The following is a 27078-nucleotide window of genomic DNA, read 5'->3' on the forward strand; positions in this document are numbered from 1 at the left end:
CAGGGAGGTAGCTGATGGTCCGACTGTGGGGTCTCAAACTCGGGTCCCGGCCCTCACCAGAATGCTTAATGGACTCAAATAAGGTGAATACTCGTATCACTCATTTCCTATTTTCTCTACTGTTTTCTATTTCCGTTTTCCTTTATTAAGTTATATACTCTCAGCTTGTCTGGTCTTCTGTCAACAGCTGAGCTAATGGCTGTGACTGCGCCATTTGCTGGAATGAAAAATGCAATGCATAGGAGAAGTAAATTCACTACAAAATAAATTCCAATAAAGAGCGCACCGATAACATTATTGCTGAATACGTCCCACAGAAATCAGGTTATATTTGATGCATTTATTGGTACCAGCGGGTCAACAGCCATTGCACAAAATTTCAAATTTCTAAGGAAAACAGTGTTGCAAGTCACCCGGGATAAAAGTGGCAGTGAAATATTCAGTGCCTTTTAAAATATTTATACAAAGCACAATCATGATGATGGGCTGGCACAGGTTTACCAGTAAAATTGTCCAGTAAATCAGTGATATTTCATTGTATGGGGAAAACCTTTAAAATTAAAGAATTATAAAGATTCAGCTCTTTAGAAAAAACAATCCCAACCTGGGAAAAGCTGACAAGACCACCCAGTGATGGCCAATAAAAGAAAGAAATAAAACGTACCTTCAGCATAGAGTCGCTCTGCCAGAAAAACAGCATCCCGGTAAGCATAGTGGTTAAGTGCATGCCACACAGCAGCCTGGCAAGACAAGGAAACAAAGGAGCCAACGTTAGAACGCCATGCTGGAATTCTACAGTTCAACAGCAGGTTCTTTCCAAAGACTTCAACGCCATTTGTTCTCAGGGCAGGAGCCAAAAAATAGTTAGGAGGCTGTTGGTCATTCACTAGAACATCTTGCACCCCGTCAATTTTACAAACTAATGCAATTTAAGCAGTGACAAACTCAAAAAGTAAAGTATTTAAGTGATACAATGTACACTGAGATGTTAACCAGTGGTGAAAACCATGAAAACCATTGCCACGTATTCCAGCTGGCTGGCTGTCTGTATGTGTGGATCCTTAAGCCAGCGAGCGTCGCACAGCACAACGTTTGTGGCCCTTTTCGGTCGCACTCTTCACTGAAGTCATTTAAGGGAGTCTCGGGCACAGTAGTGATGGGAAAATGAAGCTTCCAGGCTTTCTTTCCATTTGTGCCAAAAAAGGTTCGAAGCTTTAGCCCAGTGTTTCCCAAACTCGGTCCTGGGGACCCCCTGTGGCTGCAGGTTTTTGTTCCAACCAGATTCCTAATCAGTGAAAACACCTGATAGCACTGAGCACATTTAATTAGCTGGGAATTTTTTTTTCTTTTATTCGACATTCAGAAAAGCATAGCAGCATGATTTTTACATTTATAAGACATTTAGAAATACCGTATTCCTGCTTTTGCTATAGATTTAAATACTTAGCTCTCTTTTGTTAATTTCATTATATTTTGGTCTCTGTGCAGTTTTTCCCCCTTCGTTGTATCTTAATAATGACAATTAAAAACGGGCAGATCAGACACCCAGTCAAACAACACTGAATAATCAAAGGTTGCAACTACTTTAGAGTCAAACCCACTAATTAGTAAATAATAGATAGAAATAATTAGAACACCTTGAAAAGTAGAATGAAAATCAAGATGAAAATACTGTTAAAAAGAAAGAAAAATACATTATTCCTATATAACTGCTTAGTACATTTTAATATATTTTTTTTTATCAAACTTAGTTTTCTAACTTCTATATTGTTCCCTAAACAAAAAACTTGGGAAAAATCAGTTCACTTAATTAGCCCAGGAGTCCAATTAAAAACAGAAGCTGGTTGGAACAAAAACCTGCAGCCACAGGGGGTCCCCAGGACCGAGTTTGGGAAACACTGCTTTAGCCCCAGTATGAACAGTGACATCTGGTGGTTAACTGAGGTCAAGGCAAGCTCTCAAGAGCGCAAGTGAAGCAGCATTCACTGTTTCAGTCTCACGTCACCAGTAAAAGCTCAGAAAAGTCTGTGTATATTTTATTCTGCTAAGGTCCTTGTCCATTTACAGTCATGTGAAAACATTAGGACACCCTTTGAAAGCATGTGGTTTTTTGTAACATTTTTAATAAATGGTTATTTCATCTCCGTTTCAACAATACAGAGAGATTAAAGTAATCCAACTAAACAAAGAAAACTGAAGAAAAGTCTTTTCAAGATCTTCTGTAAATGTCATTCTACAAAAATGCCTATTCTAACTGAGGAAAAAGATAGGACACCCTCACATGTATTCCCTCTTAAATTGGCTCAGATCTCACACAGGTATATCACACCAGGTGCACATAATTAGTAGATCGTTACTCTGCATGTTGAATGAGGCTTGCCCTATTTAAACCTCAGACATTTAGTTTGGTGTGCTCCTGACTGTTGAAGTGAGAGTGAGCACCATGGTGAGAACAAAAGAGCTGTCAGAGGACTTCAGAAAAGATTGTAGCAGCCTATGAGTCTGGGAAGGGATTTAAAAAGATCTCAAAAGATTTTGAAATCAGCCATTCCACTGTCCGGAAGATAGTCTACAAGTGGAGGGCTTTCAAAACAACTGCCAACATGCCCAGGACTGGTCGCCCCAGCAAGTTCACCCCAAGAGCAGACCGCAAGATGCTAAAAGAGGTCTCCAAAACCCTAAAGTGTCATCTCGAGAACTACAGCAGGCTCTGGCTACTGTTGATGTAGAAGTACATGCCTCTACAATCAGAAAGAGACTGTACAAGTTTAACTTGCATGGGAGGTGTGCAAGGAGGAAACCTTTGCTTTCCAAGAGAAACATCGAGGCCAGACTGACATTTGCCAGAGATAAAGTTGACAAAGACCAGGACTTCTGGAATAATGTTCTTTGGACAGATGAGTCCAAAATTGAATTATTTGGACACAACAGCAGAGGACATGTTTGGCCGAAACCAAACACAGCATTCCAAGAAAAGAACCTCATACCAACTGTGAAGCATGGAGGTGGAAGTGTCATGGTTTGGGGCTGCTTTGCTGCAGCAGGACCTGGTCAGCTCACCATCATAGAATCCACGATGAATTCTACTGTGTATCAGAAGGTGCTTGAAGAACATGTGAGACCATCAGTTAGAAAATTAAAGCTGAAGCGGAACTGGACCATGCAACATGACAATGACCCAAAACATACTAGTAAATCAACCAAAGATTGGCTGAAAAAGAAGAAATGGAGAGTCCTGGAATGGCCAAGTCAAAGTCCAGATTTGAATCCCATTGAGATGCTGTGGGGTGACTTGAAAAGGGCTGTACGTGCAAGAAACCCCTCAAACATCTCACAGCTGAAAAAGTTCTGCATTGAGGAGTGGGGTAAAATTTCCTCAGACCGATGTCGAAGACTGGTAGATGGCTACAAGAACCGTCTCACTGCAGTTATTTCAGCCAAAGGAGGTAACACTCGCTATTAGGGGCAAGGGTGTCCTATCTTTTTCCTCAGTTAGAATAGGCATTTTTGTAGAATGACATTTACAGAAGATCTTGAAAAGACTTTTCTTCAGTTTTCTTTGTTTAGTTGGATTACTTTAATCTCTCTGTATTGTTGAAACGGAGATGAAATAACCATTTATTAAAAATGTTACAAAAAACCACATGCTTTCAAAGGGTGTCCTAATGTTTTCACATGACTGTATACGGTTTTAACTTTTGAACACCGTTTTCCGCTGTTAGTCTCCATCTGTCACCAAAGCTCTCCAAATCTTCCTCTCCCCTCACAACCCAACACTATTGAATCAGAATGATACATTTTATATAGGCTACCTGTTAATTTAGTGCCAAAGTCGTCAAACTATAAAACGCTGTCAAACCAATAAAACGCGCTGTGAAGCACCGATGACGTTCGAAGCTTCAAACATCACAGGTCACGTGACAGCGCTGTTTTTAACACAAGCTCTGGCCCAGTGATTCGACTCACTACACTTCAGAATGACTGACAAGCTTCGCTATCATTTTCCCATCTCTAATCAGACAGTCGAGTATGAAAGATTTTTTTCCCCCCACTCTCTCTCACGGATGTTGAACTCCAGGCCTGGAGGGCCGCAGTGGCTGCAGGTTTTCATTCTAACTGTTTTCTTAATTAGTGACTAGTTGTTGCTACTAATTAGCTTCACTTAACTGATTTGCCATTTAAGACTCTGCGCTTAGCAGTGTCGGTGGTCCTGGGGCGGCCACAGTGGCTGCAGGTTTTCATTCTGTTTTCCTAATCAGTGACCAGTTTTCACTGCTAATGAACTCCTTTTCCCTTCATTTTAATCGCCCTGTTTTTAAGGATTCGGTCCTCTGAATTGATTTGTGTCTTCATTAAACAAACGAGACGAGAAACGAGCCAACAGTTGACCAGCTAAACTGGGGCTTCAAACTCCAAGCAAATTCACCCCAACCAGGTTCTCAATGGGAAGCCAATTCTTGCAGTTAATTAATTCCGTTATTTAATTCCACAGCTTATTGTTGCTCTTATTCTACCACGGCAGACATTTCCAAAATTGTTGATTTTCTGCTTTTTCTAAGAACACTGAGAGATCAACGTTACCAAGACCTTCACCTTTCTTTATTTTGAGGCGAGCTGGTCAAGTGGCGGCTCGTTTTGTGTTTCATTGTTTGGCTGCTAATTAAGGAAAAACAACTAAGGCAGGGGTGGGCAGTGTCGGTCCTGGAGAGCTGCAGTGGCTGCAGGTTTTCATTCCAACCCAATTGCTTAATTAGAAACCAATCCTTGTCAATCTCAGACCAGGGGGGCGGAAATCCAACGCCCGACTCGCCCGACATGAGTAAATTGACCGTCGGACAAGTGTGTCTTTCTGGTTTCAGTTGTCCACGGACAAGTGCAATTTTCTGGAGAAAAAGGAATTGTATGTGCTGTGCAGGGCACATTTTTACCACTACTTTCAAATTTTAGACATCTGGGTACGTACTTCGTGCGGAAACACGTCTCAAATTGGTCTTCAATATTGTTTACAAAATGACGGCTGATTTTTCAAAGCGAAGCACTCTTACGGTCTTACATAGGTATTTTACCCTACTATTTACACGCTTGGTGATGCGGTCATTTTTTTTCATGCCGGCAGTACGATGTAATCCGATGATTTTTCATTATAATCGATAACTTTTATATATTATTGATAAAATTCATTGTTTCTACATAAAAATGCAGTCATTTTACTTACAATGCACATATTTTCACCACATAAAGCTTGTTAGGCAGTTAATCTTTCCTGAAATTTGCGATTTCGTGTAGGTTGCGATATATTGAGGAGTTAAGAAATTTATTGCGTGACAACATCAGTTTTGATGAGCTGTCTATAGATCGTATTTGATTAGAGAATTTTTCATATAAAACAAGTTGGTTTCGCGCTGTCAGTTTATTAAAAATAAAGAACATTCTAACGGTTTCCAAATGTTATGAAATATCTATAAAAATCTTCACTTAGACCCGATTATATTTTTTCCCCCCGACAACACCGGTAATATTTACTTCTTTTAAAATGTACCATCTTGCGGAATTTCAAATACGTCATTAGGAATTACCAGCGTAACCCATAATGCACTGCGGTAAGCACGTTTTCCTCGCTGTATATGTGTGTTGCTGAAACTGAAGCAAGTAGCATCGCGGACGAGAAATGAATCGCTTCTTGATTAAAACTGGCACAACAGGCCCTGAAAAAGCTGACAGTGAGGGCAAGAAAAGAAAAATAAAAGCTGAAAGGGACCGTGTGTACGATAAAAAACGAAAACGGTCTTTTCAATCGCAATGGCTCAAAGAGTTTCAATGCAGACGACACCGACTCTGTTTTTTGCCAAATTTGCTGTCAGTATCCATTTATTGCCGACAAAACAGCCACATTATTTACCGACAAGAAAGTCGACAGAAAGGACACACTACTGTCGCATCAGCTGTCTGCGAAACACATTGCCTTTATGTCAAAGCGCGAGTCTAAAAGTAAGTTTCTTCTTCCACGGCTTCTTGTGGGAGATTATTCTCCAATATGAATTTAGTAAAGAGTTCTCGAAGGCAGAATACCACTCCCTGAAAGAACGTTTTTCAGTTTTAAAATGGAAAGCAGTTTTGGTATCAATAAAAGAGATTAGAAAAAATAAACTATTTTTAACTTTTGTTATTTGTTTGTGGCCAAGTGAAATTAACTGGCGGACAAGTGGATTTTCTAAGTTTACTTCTCCGTGGACAAGTAGAAAAAAAAAAAAAAGTGATTTCCACACCCCTGTAGACCTTATTTCATTTTATGGCTTGTTAGTCTGCAATGATAGGTTCTTATACAGTAGAGTTTTTTCCTTTCCAATAATATCATCAAAATGATTTGAAGCCTAAAAGGCACAATTTTCAGTCTGTCACATTTTCTATTAAATGTTTTAATACATCAAACAGAGCAGGATGAACACACAGAGATGTAAATGGAAATAAGCGAGGTGGAGAACTGCTGACTGCTTTGTCATTTACATCTTATCTCTATATATAATCTTCATTTGGATCTTGATCTTTGTTTGTCCGCGAATGAATTAGAAGAAGAAGCACTAGATGGCAGTAGAGAGACAACTAAAACATAGGCATTGCATTAAGAATCTCCTCCAGGTTTATACTACTGAAGACTGCAGTACGCCAGTCACACCTCAAAACACAGACATTCAAACTAAACAAACTGTTGTGCTTTATATTAACTAAAGAGATCTTCATTTACATCTTGATCTTGGTTTGTCCGCAAATTCCACGCATGCGTAGATCACCGTCCAGTTTAGTACGTTGTTGTTACTCACGGATGTCAACAATGTGCCGGAATAACGAAAGGGGTGGTGGACAGTGTTACGCTGGTTAGCTCCTGAGGCCTGGTTAGAAGATAAAAAAAATAAATATGAATGAAAGAAAGACAGCGGGTAAAATGAATGACAACGTAACAGCACGTTCCGGAAATTCTTATTGTTACGTTGTAGCCGGCGAGTGCTGCGCGTCTCACAGTTGTACCGTGGCTTGCTCACATGTTAGTGAAGTGATCCCTATTTATGCTTTAAAGAGCCTGGATACCTGTGTGTCCCCCTTTTATAGCCATTGCTCCGTGTATATTGCCTTACTCTTTGGACTGCCACAAAGCAACCTGCGAGATTGGAGAAAGGTTGAGAAGACATCGTGAGAGGAAACGATAGCATCGTGAAAACAAGACGGATTGTGAACGGACAGAAGCAGAAATGCTCCTACACCACCACCACATAATTACGATTTGGACAAGATTCCGAGTAGGCCGTTCCCATCGAATCAATGTCCAAGGGTTTTCTTTTGTAATTTTTTTTCCGTTATCAAAAAATCATAATGCTGTGCGACGAAGGGCCCAGTTCACGACTGGCAGCCGCGTTTAAACAGGGAGCCCTTCACAGCCAACTTTAACACGCGCAACGTAGTTGGGCACACATGGCTAGTTGCTAATAAGGAGCCATTAAAACAGTGAATGCAGCGGTTTAATAAGATTGAAATAAGCAATTAAGGGCGGGGAACCTTAGCAAGAGAGACCACTAAAATGAAGCATCAAAATGTCACTTAAGCAATAAGTGCTTCATCAGCAGTAATTAAGAAACTGGGTTGGAACAAAACCCTGCAGCCACTGCAGCTCTTCAGGACCACCATTGCCCACCCCTGAACTAAGGAGTCCGAGTCCCGTCAATTAAAACTAAAGGCAAAACAAGTGAATCAGTAGCAACAACGGCTCACTAATTAAGAAGATGGTTAGAATGAGAACCTGCAGCCACTGCAGCCCACCAGAACCGAAGTTGGACATTCCTGGCCTTTATTTGTAAAAACTCTTTTAGGGCTGATGTTGACTTTTGTCAAAATGAGGAGTTGACGATGGTAGTCAACCGTAAACTTTGACAAAACCAACCGTTATCTTTTAGTTGGACTCTCGTTGCGAGAAGGAAAGTCAGATTCATTAGTCTGACCGAGATTTCCTGTGCGAGTAGCAGGGTGCAAACGACGGCAAAAATGGCACCGACATCTGGCGAGAGATCAAAGCTGTAGCGGTCAAGTGCCGCGAAGGTCGGTGATTTATTTATTTTAGAGGTGGATTACCAGGGACAACCCCAGCCTTGGAGCGACACACACTACAGAGACCAAATAAAGCATGCTGGGAACATTAAACGATAAAGATTTTAATAGAGTATTAAAAGTTTACCTCCTTTGACCCCAGCAGCCCCTGCCAGGACCTGGGAGATGAAGTTCTTACTTCGTGGCACTGCTACAAAGCCACTCTGTGGACGACGTTTTGCCTGTTCTCTCTGAACTGGACGATGACTTGTCGAGCTCACATTTTGATACAAGTGATTGAAAACAAATGTGAGGTTTCAGCTTCAGCTGATTGGTCGCCAGTTAATCGTTGTACTGACAATGTTCGCCAGGGAGGACTGCCACTTAACAATGATAAGAGGTAGGAACCAGATTGCAATGCAGTGCGACTTTGACCCAGCCACGCAAAGACAGCCTGGCAGCAAGCCCGACGCATATTCTTGGCAAACTGGCAGCCACAGCATGCAGCAACAGATGTTTTATGTTAATTTCTGTGGGAAACCATTGCTTTTCAGAGACAATCTTTTTTGGGGGAAAAAAAAAAATGAAGAGTTAAGGAGCAGATGAATGAAAATGGCAGCCAACTCTTTGCTCACCTTTAGCATTCAATGCCACTCTGGTCGGTCACCTGGGTATGTGCTGCCTACTGCTGATCATCAGCACTTGGAGACAAATAATGGAACAAACTCTATAGAAAAGAATTCATTAAAAGGGAAATGGCAGAGCTTTGCTTTTCTGTTTTCTCTAAGGACACTGTCAAAATGTTTTGGCGAGCCGAGAGATCAACCTTACTGAGACCTTCACCTTTCTTTATTTTTTGAAAAAGACTGCACTGTAAATGGAAATAAGCGAGGTGGAGAACTGCTGACTGCTTTGTCATTTACATCTTATCTCTATATATAATCTTCATTTGGATCTTGATCTTTGTTTGTCCGCGAATGAATTAGAAGAAGCAGCACTAGATGGCAGTAGAGAGACAACTAAAACATAGGCATTGCATTAAGAATCTCCTCCAGGTTTATACTACTGAAGACTGCAGTACCAGTCACACCTCAAAACACAGACATTCAAACTAAACAAACTGTTGTGCTTTATATTAACTAAAGAGATCTTCATTTACATCTTGATCTTGGTTTGTCCGCAAATTCCACGCATGCGTAGATCACCGTCCAGTTTAGTACGTTGTTGTTACTCACGGATGTCAACAATGTGCCGGAATAACGAAAGGGGTGGTGGACAGTGTTACGCTGGTTAGCTCCTGAGGCCTGGTTAGAAGATAAAAAAAATAAATATGAATGAAAGAAAGACAGCGGGTAAAATGAATGACAACGTAACAGCACGTTCCGGAAATTCTTATTGTTACGTTGTAGCCGGCGAGTGCTGCGCGTCTCACAGTTGTACCGTGGCTTGCTCACATGTTAGTGAAGTGATCCCTATTTATGCTTTAAAGAGCCTGGATACCTGTGTGTCCCCCTTTTATAGCCATTGCTCCGTGTATATTGCCTTACTCTTTGGACTGCCACAAAGCAACCTGCGAGATTGGAGAAAGGTTGAGAAGACATCGTGAGAGGAAACGATAGCATCGTGAAAACAAGACGGATTGTGAACGGACAGAAGCAGAAATGCTCCTACACCACCACCACATAATTACGATTTGGACAAGATTCCGAGTAGGCCGTTCCCATCGAATCAATGTCCAAGGGTTTTCTTTTGTAATTTTTTTTCCGTTATCAAAAATCATAATGCTGTGCAAACGAAGGGCCCAGTTCACGACTGGCAGCCGCGTTTAAACAGGGAGCCCTTCACAGCCAACTTTAACACGCGCAACGTAGTTGGGCACACATGGCTAGTTGCTAATAAGGAGCCATTAAAACAGTGAATGCAGCGGTTTAATAAGATTGAAATAAGCAATTAAGGGCGGGGAACCTTAGCAAGAGAGACCACTAAAATGAAGCATCAAAATGTCACTTAAGCAATAAGTGCTTCATCAGCAGTAATTAAGAAACTGGGTTGGAACAAAAACCTGCAGCCACTGCAGCTCTTCAGGACCACCATTGCCCACCCCTGAACTAAGGAGTCCGAGTCCCGTCAATTAAAACTAAAGGCAAAACAAGTGAATCAGTAGCAACAACGGCTCACTAATTAAGAAGATGGTTAGAATGAGAACCTGCAGCCACTGCAGCCCACCAGAACCGAAGTTGGACATTCCTGGCCTTTATTTGTAAAAACTCTTTTAGGGCTGATGTTGACTTTTGTCAAAATGAGGAGTTGACGATGGTAGTCAACCGTAAACTTTGACAAAACCAACCGTTATCTTTTAGTTGGACTCTCGTTGCGAGAAGGAAAGTCAGATTCATTAGTCTGACCGAGATTTCCTGTGCGAGTAGCAGGGTGCAAACGACGGCAAAAATGGCACCGACATCTGGCGAGAGATCAAAGCTGTAGCGGTCAAGTGCCGCGAAGGTCGGTGATTTATTTATTTTAGAGGTGGATTACCAGGGACAACCCCAGCCTTGGAACGACACACACTACAGAGACCAAATAAAGCATGCTGGGAACATTAAACGATAAAGATTTTAATAGAGTATTAAAAGTTTACCTCCTTTGACCCCAGCAGCCCCTGCCAGGACCTGGGAGATGAAGTTCTTACTTCGTGGCACTGCTACAAAGCCACTCTGTGGACGACGTTTTGCCTGTTCTCTCTGAACTGGACGATGACTTGTCGAGCTCACATTTTGATACAAGTGATTGAAAACAAATGTGAGGTTTCAGCTTCAGCTGATTGGTCGCCAGTTAATCGTTGTACTGACAATGTTCGCCAGGGAGGACTGCCACTTAACAATGATAAGAGGTAGGAACCAGATTGCAATGCAGTGCGACTTTGACCCAGCCACGCAAAGACAGCCTGGCAGCAAGCCCGACGCATATTCTTGGCAAACTGGCAGCCACAGCATGCAGCAACAGATGTTTTATGTTAATTTCTGTGGGAAACCATTGCTTTTCAGAGACAATCTTTTTTGGGGGAAAAAAAAAAATGAAGAGTTAAGGAGCAGATGAATGAAAATGGCAGCCAACTCTTTGCTCACCTTTAGCATTCAATGCCACTCTGGTCGGTCACCTGGGTATGTGCTGCCTACTGCTGATCATCAGCACTTGGAGACAAATAATGGAACAAACTCTATAGAAAAGAATTCATTAAAAGGGAAATGGCAGAGCTTTGCTTTTCTGTTTTCTCTAAGGACACTGTCAAAATGTTTTGGCGAGCCGAGAGATCAACCTTACTGAGACCTTCACCTTTCTTTATTTCCACATATTGTGCGACGGGCACAGGTGAGCTGCTCATGTGGCAGCTGGTTGTGCGTCTCATGATTGTTTGGCTGCTAATTAAGGAAAAAGAAACAACTAAAGGGGCCCCAGTCAAGTTAATTAGCAACGAAAATCGGTCACTAATTACGAAGATGGTTGGAACGAGAACTTGTAGCTACCGCGGCGGCCCAGCAGGACTGGAGGTTCAACACCTCTGCTCCATCTCTTCATATACGCACACTTGAACATGTAGACCAGGGGTCCTCAATCCCGGTCCTGGAGGGCCGCAGTGGCTGCAGGTTTTTGCTCCGACCCAGTTCCTTAATAAGAAGTACTTACTGCTCAAGTGACTCTTCTGCTTCATTTTAGTCGTCTCGCTCGTTAAGATTTTTAACCCTTATTGCTTATTTTAGTCTTTAACAGCTGAATTCTCGGTTTTTAACGGCTCCTTATTAGCAACAACATGCAAATGACAAAAAAAGAGCAGCATTTCTCCATTTAGCTAGTTACCATTTACACCTCTGCGTGTATTTATCATGCACTAGATTTCCGGCTCCTCCGCGAGTGGCAGCCATTCCAGCAGCTCCGTGTATGACTTCATCTTTTTACTTTTTTCTCTATTATTCTCTCTTTCACTGATCACTTCTACCACTTTCTTTTATGTGGAATTGCTCCCTGGACACTTTTTACGCTTTTACTACTTGACATGGATTTTACACGCCGAGACTCGCCTATTCAAGTTGTCAACTTGACAAGAAAAGCCCACGCCAGTGTGGTTCCCTATTTACCTAACGAGGTAAGAAGACGATATCGGGGGCAGCTGAGCCAGCGCTAAGAAAAAAGCCAAGCGGCTTGCGAGAAAGTGGCGTTATAAACCGTCGGTGCCTTCTGTGATCCTGGGAAATGTGAACTCACTACCAGATAAGATCGACGAACTGGCTGTGCTGGTGAAAAATGTCAGAACCTACAGAGAATGCAGCTTGCTGTGTTTTAGTGAAACGTGGCTAACAACTACCATCCCAGATGCTAACGTGGAGCTACTCGGGTTTAGCACAGTTAGAGCGGACAGAGACGCAAATACCTGCGGGAAGAAGAAAGGAGGAGGACTCGCTCTCTACGTGAACACAAGGTGGTGCAACTCAGGACATGTAAACGTTAAAATCTCCACTTGCTGCAGGGACATCGAACTCTTGGCCGTAAGTCTGCGTCCCTACTACTTGCCCAGAGAGTTTGGACACGTGATTGTTGTTATTGTTTACATTCTTCCTCGAGCGAACGTGGAGATAGCGAGTGACATCATCCATTCCGCAGTTGCTAAGTTACAAACGCAGCACCCTGAGGCACTTGTGCTAATCTCTGGAGACTTTAACCAAGTGACACTGGACAAAACATTACCTGCCTTCTCACAGTATGTGGACTGTAACACTCGGGGAAACAGGACTATTGACCTACTGTATGCAAACGTTAAAGACGAATACAGCGCCACCCCACTGCCTACGCTTGGGAAAGCACATCATAACCTGGTTCTGCTTCAGCCTCAATACAAACCAAGAGTGACGGCGCTACCTACAACCACACGCCTTTCAGGAAGTGGTCACCTGAGGCAGAGCAGACTCTGAGACGGGAACTACAGACTGGGGTCACATAGTGAGAACATTGAAGAGGCTGTTGACTGCACTACTGACTACATCAACTTCTGTATGGACATTGTAGTTCCAGTAAGAACAGTACGCTGCTATGCTAACAACAAGCCATGGATTGCAAGTGACATCAAGAGCCTTTTGAACCAGAAGAAAAGGGCTTTTAAAGGTGGTGATCAGCATGAGCTCAAGTGCATGCAGAAGGAACTCCGAGTCCAGCTCAGGGCGGTGAAGGAGCAGTACAGGAGAAAGATGGAGCAGAAGTTGAAGAATAACAGCATGAAGGAAGTGTGGGATGGGATGAAGATCATCACTGGCTGCAGCTCGAAGCGGGGTGCCACCATCGAGAGAGACATGGAGAGAGCAAACCAGATGAACAACTTCTTTAACAGGTTTGACCACCCTAACCCACTCTCACCTCGGAGTACTGCATCCTCCAACCATCCTTCTGCTGATACCTGCATAGGTGAGACATCCCCACTCACAATTACAGCAGCCCAGATAAGCAGAGAGCAGAGGAGACTTCGTGCCAGCAAAGCAGCGGGTCCAGATGGAGTATCGAGAGTCCTGAGGCTTTGGAAAACATCTTGTATCACCCCAGTCCCAAAGTTATCACATCCCAGTGAGCTGAATGACTTCCAGCCTGTCGCTCTGACGTCACATGTGATGAAGATCATGGAGCGGCTGCTGCTTCACCACCTGAGGCCACAGATCCGCCACGCCCTCGCCCTCTGCAGTTCAGATACCAGGAGAAGGTGGGAGCGGAGGATGTCATCATCTACATGCTACACTGATCCCTCTCCCACCTGGACAGAGGCAGTGGTGCTGTAAGAATTCTGTTTCTGGACTTCTCCTTAGGGACAAGCTGACAGAGACGGGAGTAGATTCACACCTGGTGCCATGGATCGTGGACTATCTTATAGACAGACCTCAGTCTGACATTGTGGTCAGCAGCACAGGAGCACCCAGGGGACTGTAGTTTCTCCGGTCCTGTTCAGCCAACATACATCAGACTTCTAATACAACTAGGGAGTCCTGCCACGTGCAAAAGTTCGCTGATGACACGGTTATGGTGGGCTGCATCAGGAGTGGGCAGGAGGAGGAGTACAGGAAGCTAATCAAAGACTTTGTTAAATGGTGCAACTCAAACCACCAACACCTGAACACCAGCAAAACCAAGGAGCTGGTGGTGGATTTTAGGAGGCCCAGGCCCCTCATGGACCCCGTGATCATCAGAGGTGACTGTGCAGAGGGTACAGACCTATAAATACCTGGGAGTGCAGCTGGATGACAAATTGGACTGGACTGCCAATACTGATGATCTGAGAGGACAGAGCCGACTATACTTCATTAGAAGGCTGGCGTCCTTCAACATCTGTAATAAGATGCTGCAGATGTTCTATCAGATGGTTGTGGCGAGTGCCCTCTTCTACGTGGTGGTGTGCTGGGGAGGCAGCATAAAGAAGAGGGACGCCTCACAACTGGACAAACTGGTGAGGAAGGCAGGCTCTATTGTAGGCACAGAGCTGGACAGCTTGACATCCGTGGCAGAGCGACGGGCACTGAGCAGACTCCTGTCAATCATGGAGAATCCACTGCATCCACTGAACAGGATCATCTCCAGACAGAGGAGCAGCTTCAGTGACAGACTGAGGAGACCCCACACTATGCGACTCTTCAGTTCCACCCGGGGGAGTAAATGCTAACATTAATTTTATTTTAATTTTTTTCATTTTTATTACTCTTTAATTTAATATTGTTTCTTTGTATCAGTATACTACTGCTGGATTATGTGAATTTCCCCTTGGGATTAATAAAGTATCTGTTTCTATAGATATGTGCATCCAAGACCGACATACATTCTTGCTGATATACCAACCTGAATAACGTGCAATCACGTTGGAACTGAAGCAGTGCAATGCCTGCCTGCCTACTTACTTACTTACAATGCACTGCAGGCTTCATGAAGGCCACCACACACACACACACACCACACCACATTGTTGTGTTCTTTATAAAACGACAGCTGACGGCGCTCACTACGACATGTTATAAAATGAAGATTTACTGACAGAATAATGCAGGCGGCACACTGGCGTCGGAGCTCAAGGATCCGGCATTCCATGTTGGAATTATTAATAAAAACCAACAGGGCTGGAATTGTGGCTCAGGATTGAGGGTATCCCACCTGTTATTTTAAAAATTCCACACAGTTTAACTTGATGGAGCAGGACAATACTGCTGTGTTATCAAGGCAGAAGGTAGCTCTCATTATTGCCACATTTAAGTTATAGAAAAATACACGATTGATTCACACATGCTGACACCCGGGCACATGCCACACAGTTTACTATCTTACCTTTGTTCATTGGTCATTCCAGCTGTCTTGGTGAATCCAGATGACATTACACCTGGGCACAGACGCTAAGCAGACATTTTATCACTTTATATATACAGAGATACGATTCTACCAACATTTACCTTTTGTCGTCATTTCTTTCCATTAGGGGGTTTCGGGGCCTTATAATAAAGACAGCAATACTTATTTAAAACTAATGTAGCTAAACAACTGCAATCATTGTTTTTTTTTTTTTTTAAAATATGCTTACATCAGGATTCACTTTTTCCACGTGCTCTGTCCCTTTAAATTGAGAGGAATGTGTAGTGGCCAGTCATTTATCGAGAGAGAGCAAGACGATAATTGCCAGAGTGCAGCCATTAACTGACAAACGGCTGAGTAAACCAAATAGGACTACAAAACAAAACCAAGAGTAGCTGTGGATCAGATAAACTTGGTATTGATCTCGGTCACTCCAACAACACTAAGACCCAAGGACCGTCTCCTCTGAGTACCGCAGTACGCAGTCGGATCTCAATCTGCAGCGCGTATGTGTGTATGTATATATATATATATATATATATATATATATATATACATACATATACACACACATATATATATACACACATTGTATTTACTTGTGTAAGGTGCGCACCCTAATTTTTACAAAGAAAATTGTGAAAAAAGTTTTGCCCTGTGAATGACGCGCATTGTGATTGTATAGGAAGCGTTTAGAGAGAGCGAGCGGGCGAGCAAGCGGGCGAGTGGGCAGAAGAAGTTTCCTCGTGTATGACGCGCACCCGATTTTCTAATGCTAATTTTCAGGAAAAAATGTGTGCGTGGTACACACGCAAATACGGTATATCTATCTATCTATATATCTATATATCTATATATCTATATCTCTATATCTCTATATCTCTATATCTCTATATCTCTATATATCTATATCTATATCTATATATATATCTCACTATCTCTATATATATTTTTATAATTTGCTTGAACATTCCAGTTGATTTTGCGACTTCTCTCATTGTGCTAAGAATCATAATTCGCTTGCATGAGTGATATATTCACGCTAATGCAAGACAGAGGCTGTGCACCGAGGGGAGTGGAAGAGTGACGTCAGGAGTAGAGAGCTGTGCCGGGCGAGGCCCTCCGCGATGTCCTGTTTCACTAAAGCGCGGGTGAAGCCGCAGGGGATGACTAGTAAAAAATAAATTAGAAAAGTACCCATATGATAAGGAGGAGGTTAGGAGCAGGGACCGATAGAGTGCACTGCCACAACCAGCACACGACAAAGCAACTCAGGATCCAGATTAGGACTCGAGTGCAGCCATGCAATGAGTGATACCTCAGCACCACACTAGTTCAGATGGAGTGGAACAGTGTGAGGTTTTTTTTATGGTGGCTGGAGTGCCAATTCTGCCACCAAGCCCCAAGTTTTTCCCTGCAGGTTGGAGGGCCTACATGCAGGGATGGATGCAGATTAACGTCACACCCAGGATGGAGCAATTGCAGGTTAAGGGCCTTGCTCAAGGGCCCAACAGAGCAGAGAGCCTTTTGGCATTTTACAGGATTCGAACTGGCAACCGGAGATCCTTAACCTCAGAGCTTCCACTTTGCCTTTCGAAAAGAACATACTAAAAAGCAGCCGGTATGAGTTTACGAGAAAAAGAGTTTTAGTTTCTGTGAACAGGCAACAAGAATAGTTGACAAAAACAAAGCATATGTCATAATTTACTTCAACTTTCAAAAACTAAAAAAAAAAAAAAAAAAAAAAAAACGTACAGGCCACTACAAAAAGACAAAGCAGCAACAACAACAATCTATATATATAATTCACTAAGGCAAGACACCCATGTAAAGCACGCTGGAAGGGGCGTGGATTCACTAAGCCGCCAACAAGTGAGACACCTATGGTGCAAGCAAGAAGGAGCCACACCCACCAACTCCAAGACCATTGGATACGACGACAACTCTCACAGCCACGCCCACCAACTCGGACGCAACGACACAGAAATAACGGCGTCATTTATATTCGTCTGTCGTAGAGGCCACGTTGACTGTTCATAGAGGCGTGTTTCTCGTGGAGGTGAGTCGCCATATGCGGCGTGTAAAACGGTTTGCGAGGTGTATCCCATGGGATCCTTAAAACAATCCTTTAAAACTGAGGTTAAAACACAATGAAGTGAGCAGTCTTTAAAAACCGAGTTTTCGGTTACGAAACGTGACCGCGTGCACCAGCGCCGTCCACCCCCATCCCTCCGTCTGGGAGGAGAAGACGCGATGGCGGTCCACCAGTTCTCAGTCACGGAAGATTGTGTGTTGGTTCGTTCCGTGAATTGTTACAATGTTGCTTTTCTTGCCGATTTATTACATTACCGATTTTTCAAATGTTATTTTTCTCCCTGTGCTTAAAAATTATTAAAAAAAAAACGGCCTGATTATGCGACGTATGGTAGGCCGCGGGTTGGCAAGTTTATTTCTATAGCACATTTTCATACAAACAGTAGCTCAAAGTGCTTTACATAATGAAGAATAGAAAAATAAAAGACACAGTAAGAAAAGAAAATAAGTCAACATTAATTAACATAGGATAAGAGTAAGGTGGTCCGATGGCCAGGGTGGACAGAAAAAAAAAACAAAAAAAAAAAAAACTCCAGGCGGCTGGAGAAAAAAATAAAATCGGCAGGGATTCCTGACCACGAGAGCCCCCCAGTCCCCTCTGGGCATACGAAGCACACAAAGCCGTCCGTATAAAGCAGAGCAACCAAGATTCTTTCTCCAAAAGACTTTAATGACACCAACTTTACAGCTGGTAAACATGGGAAACTCGCAGATGGCACTAAAACTGGAGGAATGGCAGACACGGAGGAGGCAGCAAAAACGAAGGAGAAACACCTGAGCAAGTTTCAGAACTGGGGAGTGAACTGTGGAAAAGAGCAAAGTGCTACACGTGGCTAAAAGGAACGTCGACCGTAAATGCAAGATGGGAGACACCGAGCCGCAGGAAGCAACCTCTGAAAAGGACGGACGGGGTTTACGTTGACGGGACATTTTCATCGTCCAAGGAATCCGCAGAAGCAAACAAAACAAATGAAAGGTTCGATTATGTTGTAAAAACTGTTTCTATAATGTGTAAGTGAGCGCACACCGGGTGGGGATTTTTCGTACGTGGATGACTCGTTCAGCCGGATGTAATAGTTGACGATTTGGCCCGATCCTGGATCTGTCGGTTTTTTGAAACTCTTGCTGGATGTGTCGTCACAGCAGCACATCCAAGTCCTCGAACGTGCTCGGAGCAGGTCTGTTCTTTGTAAACAAGGATTAGCTCTCACACTTAATCAGTGTCCGTGCATGGAATTCATTCAGTCATGGCTTCACCGTTCATGAACGAGCGACCAATCGCTATCGGTGCGCAAATTATAAGAAGAGAATTTCATATAGAGAGGGTTTCGCGCGATCGGCAAGATCCTTTATTGCTCCCGGATGAAATTATTTTCGAAAGATACTGCTTTAGCTGGGTGGGAATATTGTACCTTAAAGATTTATTAGCACCTTATATTCGAAGTCGGGCCCTCACAACCACACACACAGTAGGCATTGCTTTGAGGTTTTTTGAAGCGGCACTTTTTTTATATACTGTAGGCGATGCGGAACATCTATCTAAAAGTGCCGTTTGCCAGGCAATTCGTAAAGTCTGTTTGGCTCTGAAATATGTCCTTCGTGTTTTCATAGCATGTCCTGCGTGTGCAGACAATGAAAGGGCCATTGCAGGTACACCCACAGTGCCATAAAGAATCTCACAATCGGCCAAACATTCTCATTCCCCAGGATTTTCAAATGTGATCGGGGCACCTGGGACTGATCAGAGTGGAGTTTGATCAAACATTATTAGGAAAATGGACCTCACCTCCTGATCAATAATCGGACACAGAGTCTTCATCAAATATTTGACTTCCGTCAATATCTCGTTCTGGGATACAACATTCACTGCAACTGACCCAACAAAAAAAAAAAAGCGCTATATGGGACATACCTACAGTGGTGTGAAAAACTATTTGCCCCCTTCCTGATTTCTTCTTCTTTTGCATGTTTGTCACACAAAATGTTTCTGATCATCAAACACATTTAACCATTAGTCAAATATAACACAAGTAAACACAAAATGCAGTTTTTAAATGATGGTTTTTATTATTTAGGGAGAAAAAAAATCCAAACCTACATGGCCCTGTGTGAAAAGTAATTGCCCCTTGTTAAAAATAACCTAACTGTGGTGTATCACACCTGAGTTCAATTTCGTAGCCACCCCAGGCCTGATTACTGCCACACCTGTTTCAATCAAGAAATCACTTCAATAGGAGCTGCCTGACACAGAGAAGTAGACCAAAAGCACCTCAAAAGCTAGACATCATGCCAAGATCCAAAGAAATTCAGGAACAAATGAGAACAGAAGTCATTGAGATCTATCAGTCTGGTAAAGGTTATAAAGCCATTTCTAAAGCTTTGGGACTCCAGCGAACCACAGTGAGAGCCATTATCCACAAATGGCAAAAACATGGAACAGTGGTGAACCTTCCCAGGAGTGGCCGGCTGACCAAAATTACCCCAAGAGCGCAGAGACGACTCATCCGAGAGGTCACAAAAGACCCCAGGACAACGTCTAAAGAACTGCAGGCCTCACTTGCCTCAATTAAGGTCAGTGTTCACGACTCCACCATAAGAAAGAGACTGGGCAAAACGGCCTGCATGGCAGATTTCCAAGACGCAAACCACTGTTAAGCAAAAAGAACATTAGGGCTCGTCTCAATTTTGCTAAGAAACATCTCAATGATTGCCAAGACTTTTGGGAAAATACCTTGTGGACTGATGAGACAAAAGTTGAACTTTTGGAAGGCAAATGTCCCGTTACATCTGGTGTAAAAGGAACACAGCATTTCAGAAAAAGAACATCATACCAACAGTAAAATATGGTGGTGGTAGTGTGATGGTCTGGGGTTGTTTTGCTGCTTCAGGACCTGGAAGGCTTGCTGTGATAGATGGAACCATGAATTCTACTGTCTACCAAAAATCCTGAAGGAGAATGTCCGGCCATCTGTTCGTCAACTCAAGCTGAAGCGATCTTGGGTGCTGCAACAGGACAATGACCCAAAACACACCAGCAAATCCACCTCAAAATGAAGACTTTGGAGTGGCCTAGTCAAAGTCCTGACCTGAATCCAATTGAGATGCTATGGCATGACCTTAAAAAGGCGCTTCATGCTAGAAAACCCTCAAATAAAGCTGAATTACAACAATTCTGCAAAGATGAGTGGGCCAAAGTTCCTCCAGAGCGCTGTAAAAGACTCATTGCAAGTTATCAAACGCTTGATTGCAGTTATTGCTGCTAAGTGTGGCCCAACCAGTTATTAGGTTCAGGGGGCAATGACTTTTTCACACAGGGCCATGTAGGTTTGGATTTTTTCTCCCTAAATAATAAAACCATCATTTAAAAACTGCATTTTGTGTTTTCTTGTGTTATATTTGACTAATGGTTAAATGTGTTTGATGATCAGAAACATTTTGTGTGACAAACATGCAAAAGAATAAGAAATCAGGAAGGGGGCAAATAGTTTTTCACACCACTGTATGGCACACATTGAGGACAAATATACGTAACGACCGTCCTTTACCTGAATTGAAGTGACCACTGCATCCTGCCACTGGTTCGGAGGAGGAGCTTCCCGCTGGAATTCCCTCAGAAACCGGGCGATGGGCATTTTGCTGGAGAGCCAACTCTTCTGCAGAGGTTAGGTCTGGACCGCGTGGACCTCCACCTGTTTTTTGCTTGTCTGCTTTCTTATTAGCTTTAAAATTTATGTTTTTTTTTTTATATTATATATGATTCTTTATGTCAACAATCCTTTAAATAGTTATTACCAATATTTACCAGTTTGAAGTATATTCTCGTACTTCACTTTAACCTGTTCCCATGTTCTCCTTGTGCTCACGTTTGATCTGGAATTATGACATATTAAATAAGAATTAATCGGACACAGATAATGAAACTCTGCTTTCAGTAAGTTCAATGCACACTAGTTAGCGTTTAACCTGTCGGCCACTTTTTGCCATTCGTCTTTTCTGGTTTGGGCTGCTTTTGCAGTGTTACCCCCGTGTGCATATTAAATTCCTCGAGTAACACACAGACACACGCACAGCTTGAGGGGGAAAAAATGCGCCCGTTCTTTCGTCATTTTTGTTGCAGGCCATCAAAGACTTGCTGATCATGTTTTCTAGACTCGGTATATTTGGGCTTTTCAATCAGAGCGGCCGCGCGCATTCATCTCGGGTGATCTGATCCAGCTCGACTAATCTACGACACCGCTGCTTTTGAAAAGCCGACGTATCCCGGATGAGTTTCACCGGCGTTAACTCATCCAAGATGAGGCATCTGATCTCGGAGGATTTAAGCGACGTACTGGAGTACTGAATTCGCTAAACAAGTCTGATGGACTGAATGGATTCAAAGTTCTGGTCACCACAGGAGGAGGAGGTTAGGAGCATTCGCTGATAGCGCATCGCCACACCCGCCACATGACAACGCCCAGATTGGGACCCGAGTGCAGCGGGCGATACCTCAGTACGACACTGGAACGGTGTGAGGTTTGTTTTCCAACCCGTCAAGTTCTTCCCTGTAAATCGGAGGACCTGGACGCAGATTAATGTCACACCCAGGATGAAGCAATTGTAGGGTTAAGGGCTTTGCTGAACAGAGTAGAGTGTGGAACGAGCCTCGGACACAGACAGGTAGACATGCGAGGCGGAAGTGCTGAGGTCCAGAGCTCCAAAGGCACAGAGTTCAAAACTCTGTACCCGTGGCCCCCCGAAAAGTACCAGGGCTGTCGTTCCCCACATGGTCTGGGGAAGGCGTATGCCCTCCTCCGGTCTCCCTGGGCATCCCGGCCATCTCTGACGCGAGTCCCTTCTGGTCACCACACTACAAGAAAAACAGAGCAGCACTTGAAGATGTGCAAAGGAGAGCAACCAGGAGCATCATGGGACTTAAGTACACGTCGTACCGGGACAGACGCAGAGAACTGAACCTGTTGGGTCTCGAGTAAAGGAGACGGCACGGGGACCTCATCCAAGTCTCCAAAATGCTCAACGCAGTCCCTGCAGAATCCTCTCAACTGAACTGTGGAGGACACACTCGAGGACACCGGTGGGAATTACGGGGAACACGGAAGCCAGAAAGCACTTCATTACGCAAAGAGTTGTGGACCAAACTACTGGGGCATGGAGGTGAAGCAGAAACCTGGACAACCTTTAAGAAGGATGTGGGGACAGCTCAGCTATTAGCCAAGCAAACAAAAGATCTGCAATCATCTGTCAGACTTCTTATGTCTGAATACTTTCTGAAGGCGCTACATTTATAGGGGACAATAAGGACCCCAAAAGCCTACAGTGCCGTTATGCCACAAATGGTATCCTTGCTACATTAGCGCTGCTGGTATTAGAAATAGGGATTACACCATAAGGCACAAAGACAAATGTAACCAAAATAACGTGGGCTACAAACAATACAGAAAGATGAAACATGAACCGCCGCCATGATGTTACGACTGCAAGCCACCCAAGATTATGCCACCATCGTAACCGTGTTAAAGACGTCCACTGTCTCTTCTCTCGATGGCTATCGCCCCATAGCACTCAACACTGGTCATCGTGAAGAACTTCCAGACACAAGTCTTGGGCCACCTGAATGCTAGACTTTCCAAACGGCATGACCCTTCCCAGTTTGCCCATCACCCAAAGGTTTGAAATGAGGATGCCATATCATCTGGCCAATGCCCCACCTGGACAAAAGAAACAGTTAAGCTGTTCATAGACTTCAGCTTAGCATTTAACATCATCATCCCTCAGAGGTTCAAAGGGAAATTTGCGTCTGCAAGGCTGCAACTGACAGACAGATGGCCTACGTCAGAAACACCACCTAAATGAGCGCCAGTGCCCCCTCGGCGTACTCAGCCCACTTCAGTTCATAAAGCTCTAACACCATCTAAGTTTGCGGATGACACAATGATGGCGGGTCTCATTAGCATCAGGGATGAGTCAGCTTACAAAATGGAGATACGACGACTGGCAGACTGGTACAAATGCAACAATCTGTCCCTTAATGCGGAATAATAGGAAAGAGATGACGGTTTACTTCAGGTAGGCCCATGCTGTCCAGAAACCAAGGTACACAGAGGGCTCTCTGGTGGAACTGGCTGAGATCATCAGACTCCTGGGTGTGAAGCTGACCTCGCTCGGTCAAATTAACAGCACCTCGATATGCAAGAAGGCACAGCAGCATCTCCACTTCCATTTGGGGGGCTCCGAGAAAGTCAAGAATACCTCCCCATATTTTACAGGGGGCACACCATCAAGAACGTTCTGACCAGCTGCATCACCATCTGCTTTGGGAACTGCAGTGCCAATGACTGTACACAACAAAAAAAAGATCACGGGACCTCCCTGTCCTCCATTAATGCCATACTTATGAAGTGTTGCTTCCGCAAAGCCTACAGGACTGTGAGATTCAAACCCCGGGCTCTCCTTGTCCTACTTTCATCTGCCAGAAGGTTCTGCGACATCTTGAATCCTGATCTGCCCCTTGCAGTTCATTAATAAGCAGCACATTTGTGGCTATTGTTCTTTTTAGCACTAGTTGTTGCAATGAATTTAATTTCAACACATTATTTACTTATCCACGATCTTATTCTTAACCTGTCCGGTGTTTATGCATGTTATTTCATACCACCGTACACTGCAATATGGTGTGTGGACAATAAAGGCACTCGACTCGACTCAGCGGCCTTGGCTCAGGGCTCTGCTCCGAACGGCTCTGCCTTGGTCAGTGTGCCCGGTTGCTCTCAGTGTGGCATACCTGACATACAAAGTCTGCCAATTTGAATACGGGTGACTTGAGTGGCACACCAGCAGGATTGTCCATATGCCCATTGGCAGGCGGGCAGACAACTTCAACTGCTTATTATTTTAATTTTAAATTCGTTTAAGAAGCAAGGTGCTATATAAGATCACGATGGTGGGCTCAACCCAAGAAGGCTTTATAAATAAATAAAAAAATAAATTCTACAGACCCGATAAACATCCACAGTTTTCCACTTCTGAGACTAACCGGTCAGTCAGTCCATGGTGCCCCCTGCACTTGTGCCAGTTTTGCCCTTCAGTAACCCTCCGAGGCACGTCATTTAAGAGTTCACCAAAGCCGCCGTGACAAAGTAAAAAGGATCAGCAAACTTGGAGCAGAAAGTGCTCGCCGCTCACCCCGCAGCTCCATTTGAGCCTCCGCTCGCCTTCTCCATTCACCTGACAGCCGCTCGCCTGCGCTTCCCACCCAACACTTCCACGGCTCCCTGCGTCGCGTTTAGGAGCTCCACGGGGGCACAGTGAGCCTTATTCGTTGTCGGCCTCGCGCGGTCTTAAAAATTCCTGCAAAGCGCCCGACAACGATGTGAGAATGGAACAGTGAGCCGCCTTCCCGGTCCGCAGTAGTAGGCCTCCGCGGAGCGCTCTCCGTCCCCGGCCTCAAGTGGCAGCAGCTCACGGCCGCCAAGCGCACACTGGCGGGGGAGCGGGAGGCCTCGGACTTTCAAGTTTAAATCCAAACGCCGCGCTTCGCTTCTGTTACCTGGACGGGTTCCTGCAGCACAGTCATCCCGAGATTCAAGCGCCTTCCCTCTCGCTCACTCGCACTCCCGCTCTCGCACACTCGTAGCCCTTTGCCGTGACTCTCCCCTCCGCTTTACTTCAGTTTCAGGCCCGAGCAGCTTCCGAGAATTTCAAACACACAGCGACCGTTACCGACGAAACCGAGCCGTGGCGGAACTTGCCGAAGACTCAGACCGGAAAGTGTCGAGCGGCAGCGGAAATGCACGAGCCGGGGAGCGCGGCCGCGCGAATCGCGAGTCTCTGATTGGACGACTTCTGTTTAGTTATTCCACTCGGCTCTTATAATAAAGAACAAAAAATGAAGGCGAACATTGAGGTCGAACAGACGCGGAGGTCCCGGCGATCTTCAATTGGATTATAGAGAATATTAGAGCGGAGGTTACGGCCATGATTTAAATTACTCGATAAATATGGAACACTTAGCGGGTGTAATTATTCTAGAGATGACACCCAAATGTATTTCATTTACGTTGTTACAGTCCCAGCCAAATTGCATATTCATAAATCTAAAAATAGCAGTCATAAACGTCCATCCAACTCCAGCCATTTTCTAATCTGCATGTATAGATCAGAGTGCAGCACAACGTGCAAGGCAAGTCCCTCACAGGGCAGACTCAGACCACATCCATTCATTCCTCATTTCTTACACTTTGACAATGACGTTAAGTCGTACATAATTGCACTAATTTATTTCAAGAGTAACAAAACCATGAAGATTGTTATATCCATTTATGTTTCATGTCCTTTTATAAGGACTTGAACCTTATGCCTGCAGATATTGGCTCCAGCTTCCTAAGCAACCTGCTTAATACAAAGCAGATTTGGACGATGGATGGATGTACAGATATGATTTTTATTAGAAGCCCTAAGAACCCATAACAAATAAAATATTCATGTAATTTAACATTATGTGTTATAAATACAACAATCAGCCACGACATTAAGACCACTGACAGGTGACGTGAATAACACTGATTATTTAATTACAATGGGTGGCATATATCAGGCAGCAAGTGAACAGTCAGTTGTTAAAGATGATATGATGGCTGCAGAAAAACTGGACAAGCGTAAGGATCTGACAAGGACCAAATTTTATATATGTCCACCTTAATAATAAGTGTTTGCGTATCTGTCTGGTCGCTATGTCCCTATCATTCCAACAGATGGCGCATCACAAACATTAACACTCCTTTTACAAATCTCATACCAAATGACACATATCAGAGACATGTTATGAAATGTGGGAACCACTTATAAAAAGTGTTATCATATCCACATAATGTGACTGAAATGTATGCAAATCCCCTTTAGTGACAGTCTGCAATGCACTTTAATCACTTTTGAATTATTGGATTTGTAATTTTAAACTTTGGAGCAGAGGGGTAAATCAAGGAAAAATGTGTTTGTCCCAAACATTATGGAGGGCACTGTTTATTTATATATATGATGGATGGTGGACATGAGCAGGCATCCCGGCCGAGAAGGGGTAAGATTCCTTACCAGAATGGGATGCCAGTCCTTCTGAGATACAAAAATGTTGGTAAGAATTGTTCTTCCTCAGCCAGGAGACAGGCAGGAGATGCCAATGCTGAAGTGGGTACATTGGTATTCTTTCAGGGTTGGAACGAGGAGCATTACCCAGCTGGGAGGCCAGTGCTATGGTAAGATAGAGGGAGACAGTCTGTCAGGGTTACATGCTCCTCCGAAACTCTAGGTGGTGGCATCACAGCGCAACGCTACCTGTACAGACACATGCAAGGCATGCTGGGAACTGTAGTCCCACAGAGCAGCCTTGTCAGTGGTTGCCACCTGGGGGTGTTGCAGGGACCTGTGATGCATACGTCATGGAACTTTAGTTTGACTCAGAAGTGCTTCCAAAGGGCTATGCTATGCCTCAGTACCAGAAATACTCCTAAGTCTAAGAAAAGAGAAGCAGCTCAACCTCATCTAGGAGAGTTG

At 43.9% G+C, this 27078-nt stretch overlaps 1 protein-coding gene across 1 annotated transcript in view; it reads right to left on the bottom strand.

The window, feature by feature from the left end:
- Positions 1–25276, bottom strand: part of cdc27 (cell division cycle 27) — an 88887-nt gene extending 63611 nt beyond the window's left edge. The window contains exons 1-2 of the mRNA XM_039739776.1: positions 25079–25276; positions 665–740 (exon numbers count right to left, since the gene is read on the bottom strand). Coding sequence (XP_039595710.1) covers positions 665–740; positions 25079–25105 — 103 coding nt within the window. The 5' untranslated portion in view covers positions 25106–25276. The remainder of the gene's footprint in view (positions 1–664; positions 741–25078) is intronic.
- Between the last annotated feature and the right edge of the window lie 1802 nt (positions 25277–27078).

Source organism: Polypterus senegalus, chromosome 17 (genome assembly GCF_016835505.1).
Source record: "Polypterus senegalus isolate Bchr_013 chromosome 17, ASM1683550v1, whole genome shotgun sequence".
NCBI classification, from domain to species: Eukaryota; Metazoa; Chordata; class Cladistia; order Polypteriformes; family Polypteridae; genus Polypterus; species Polypterus senegalus.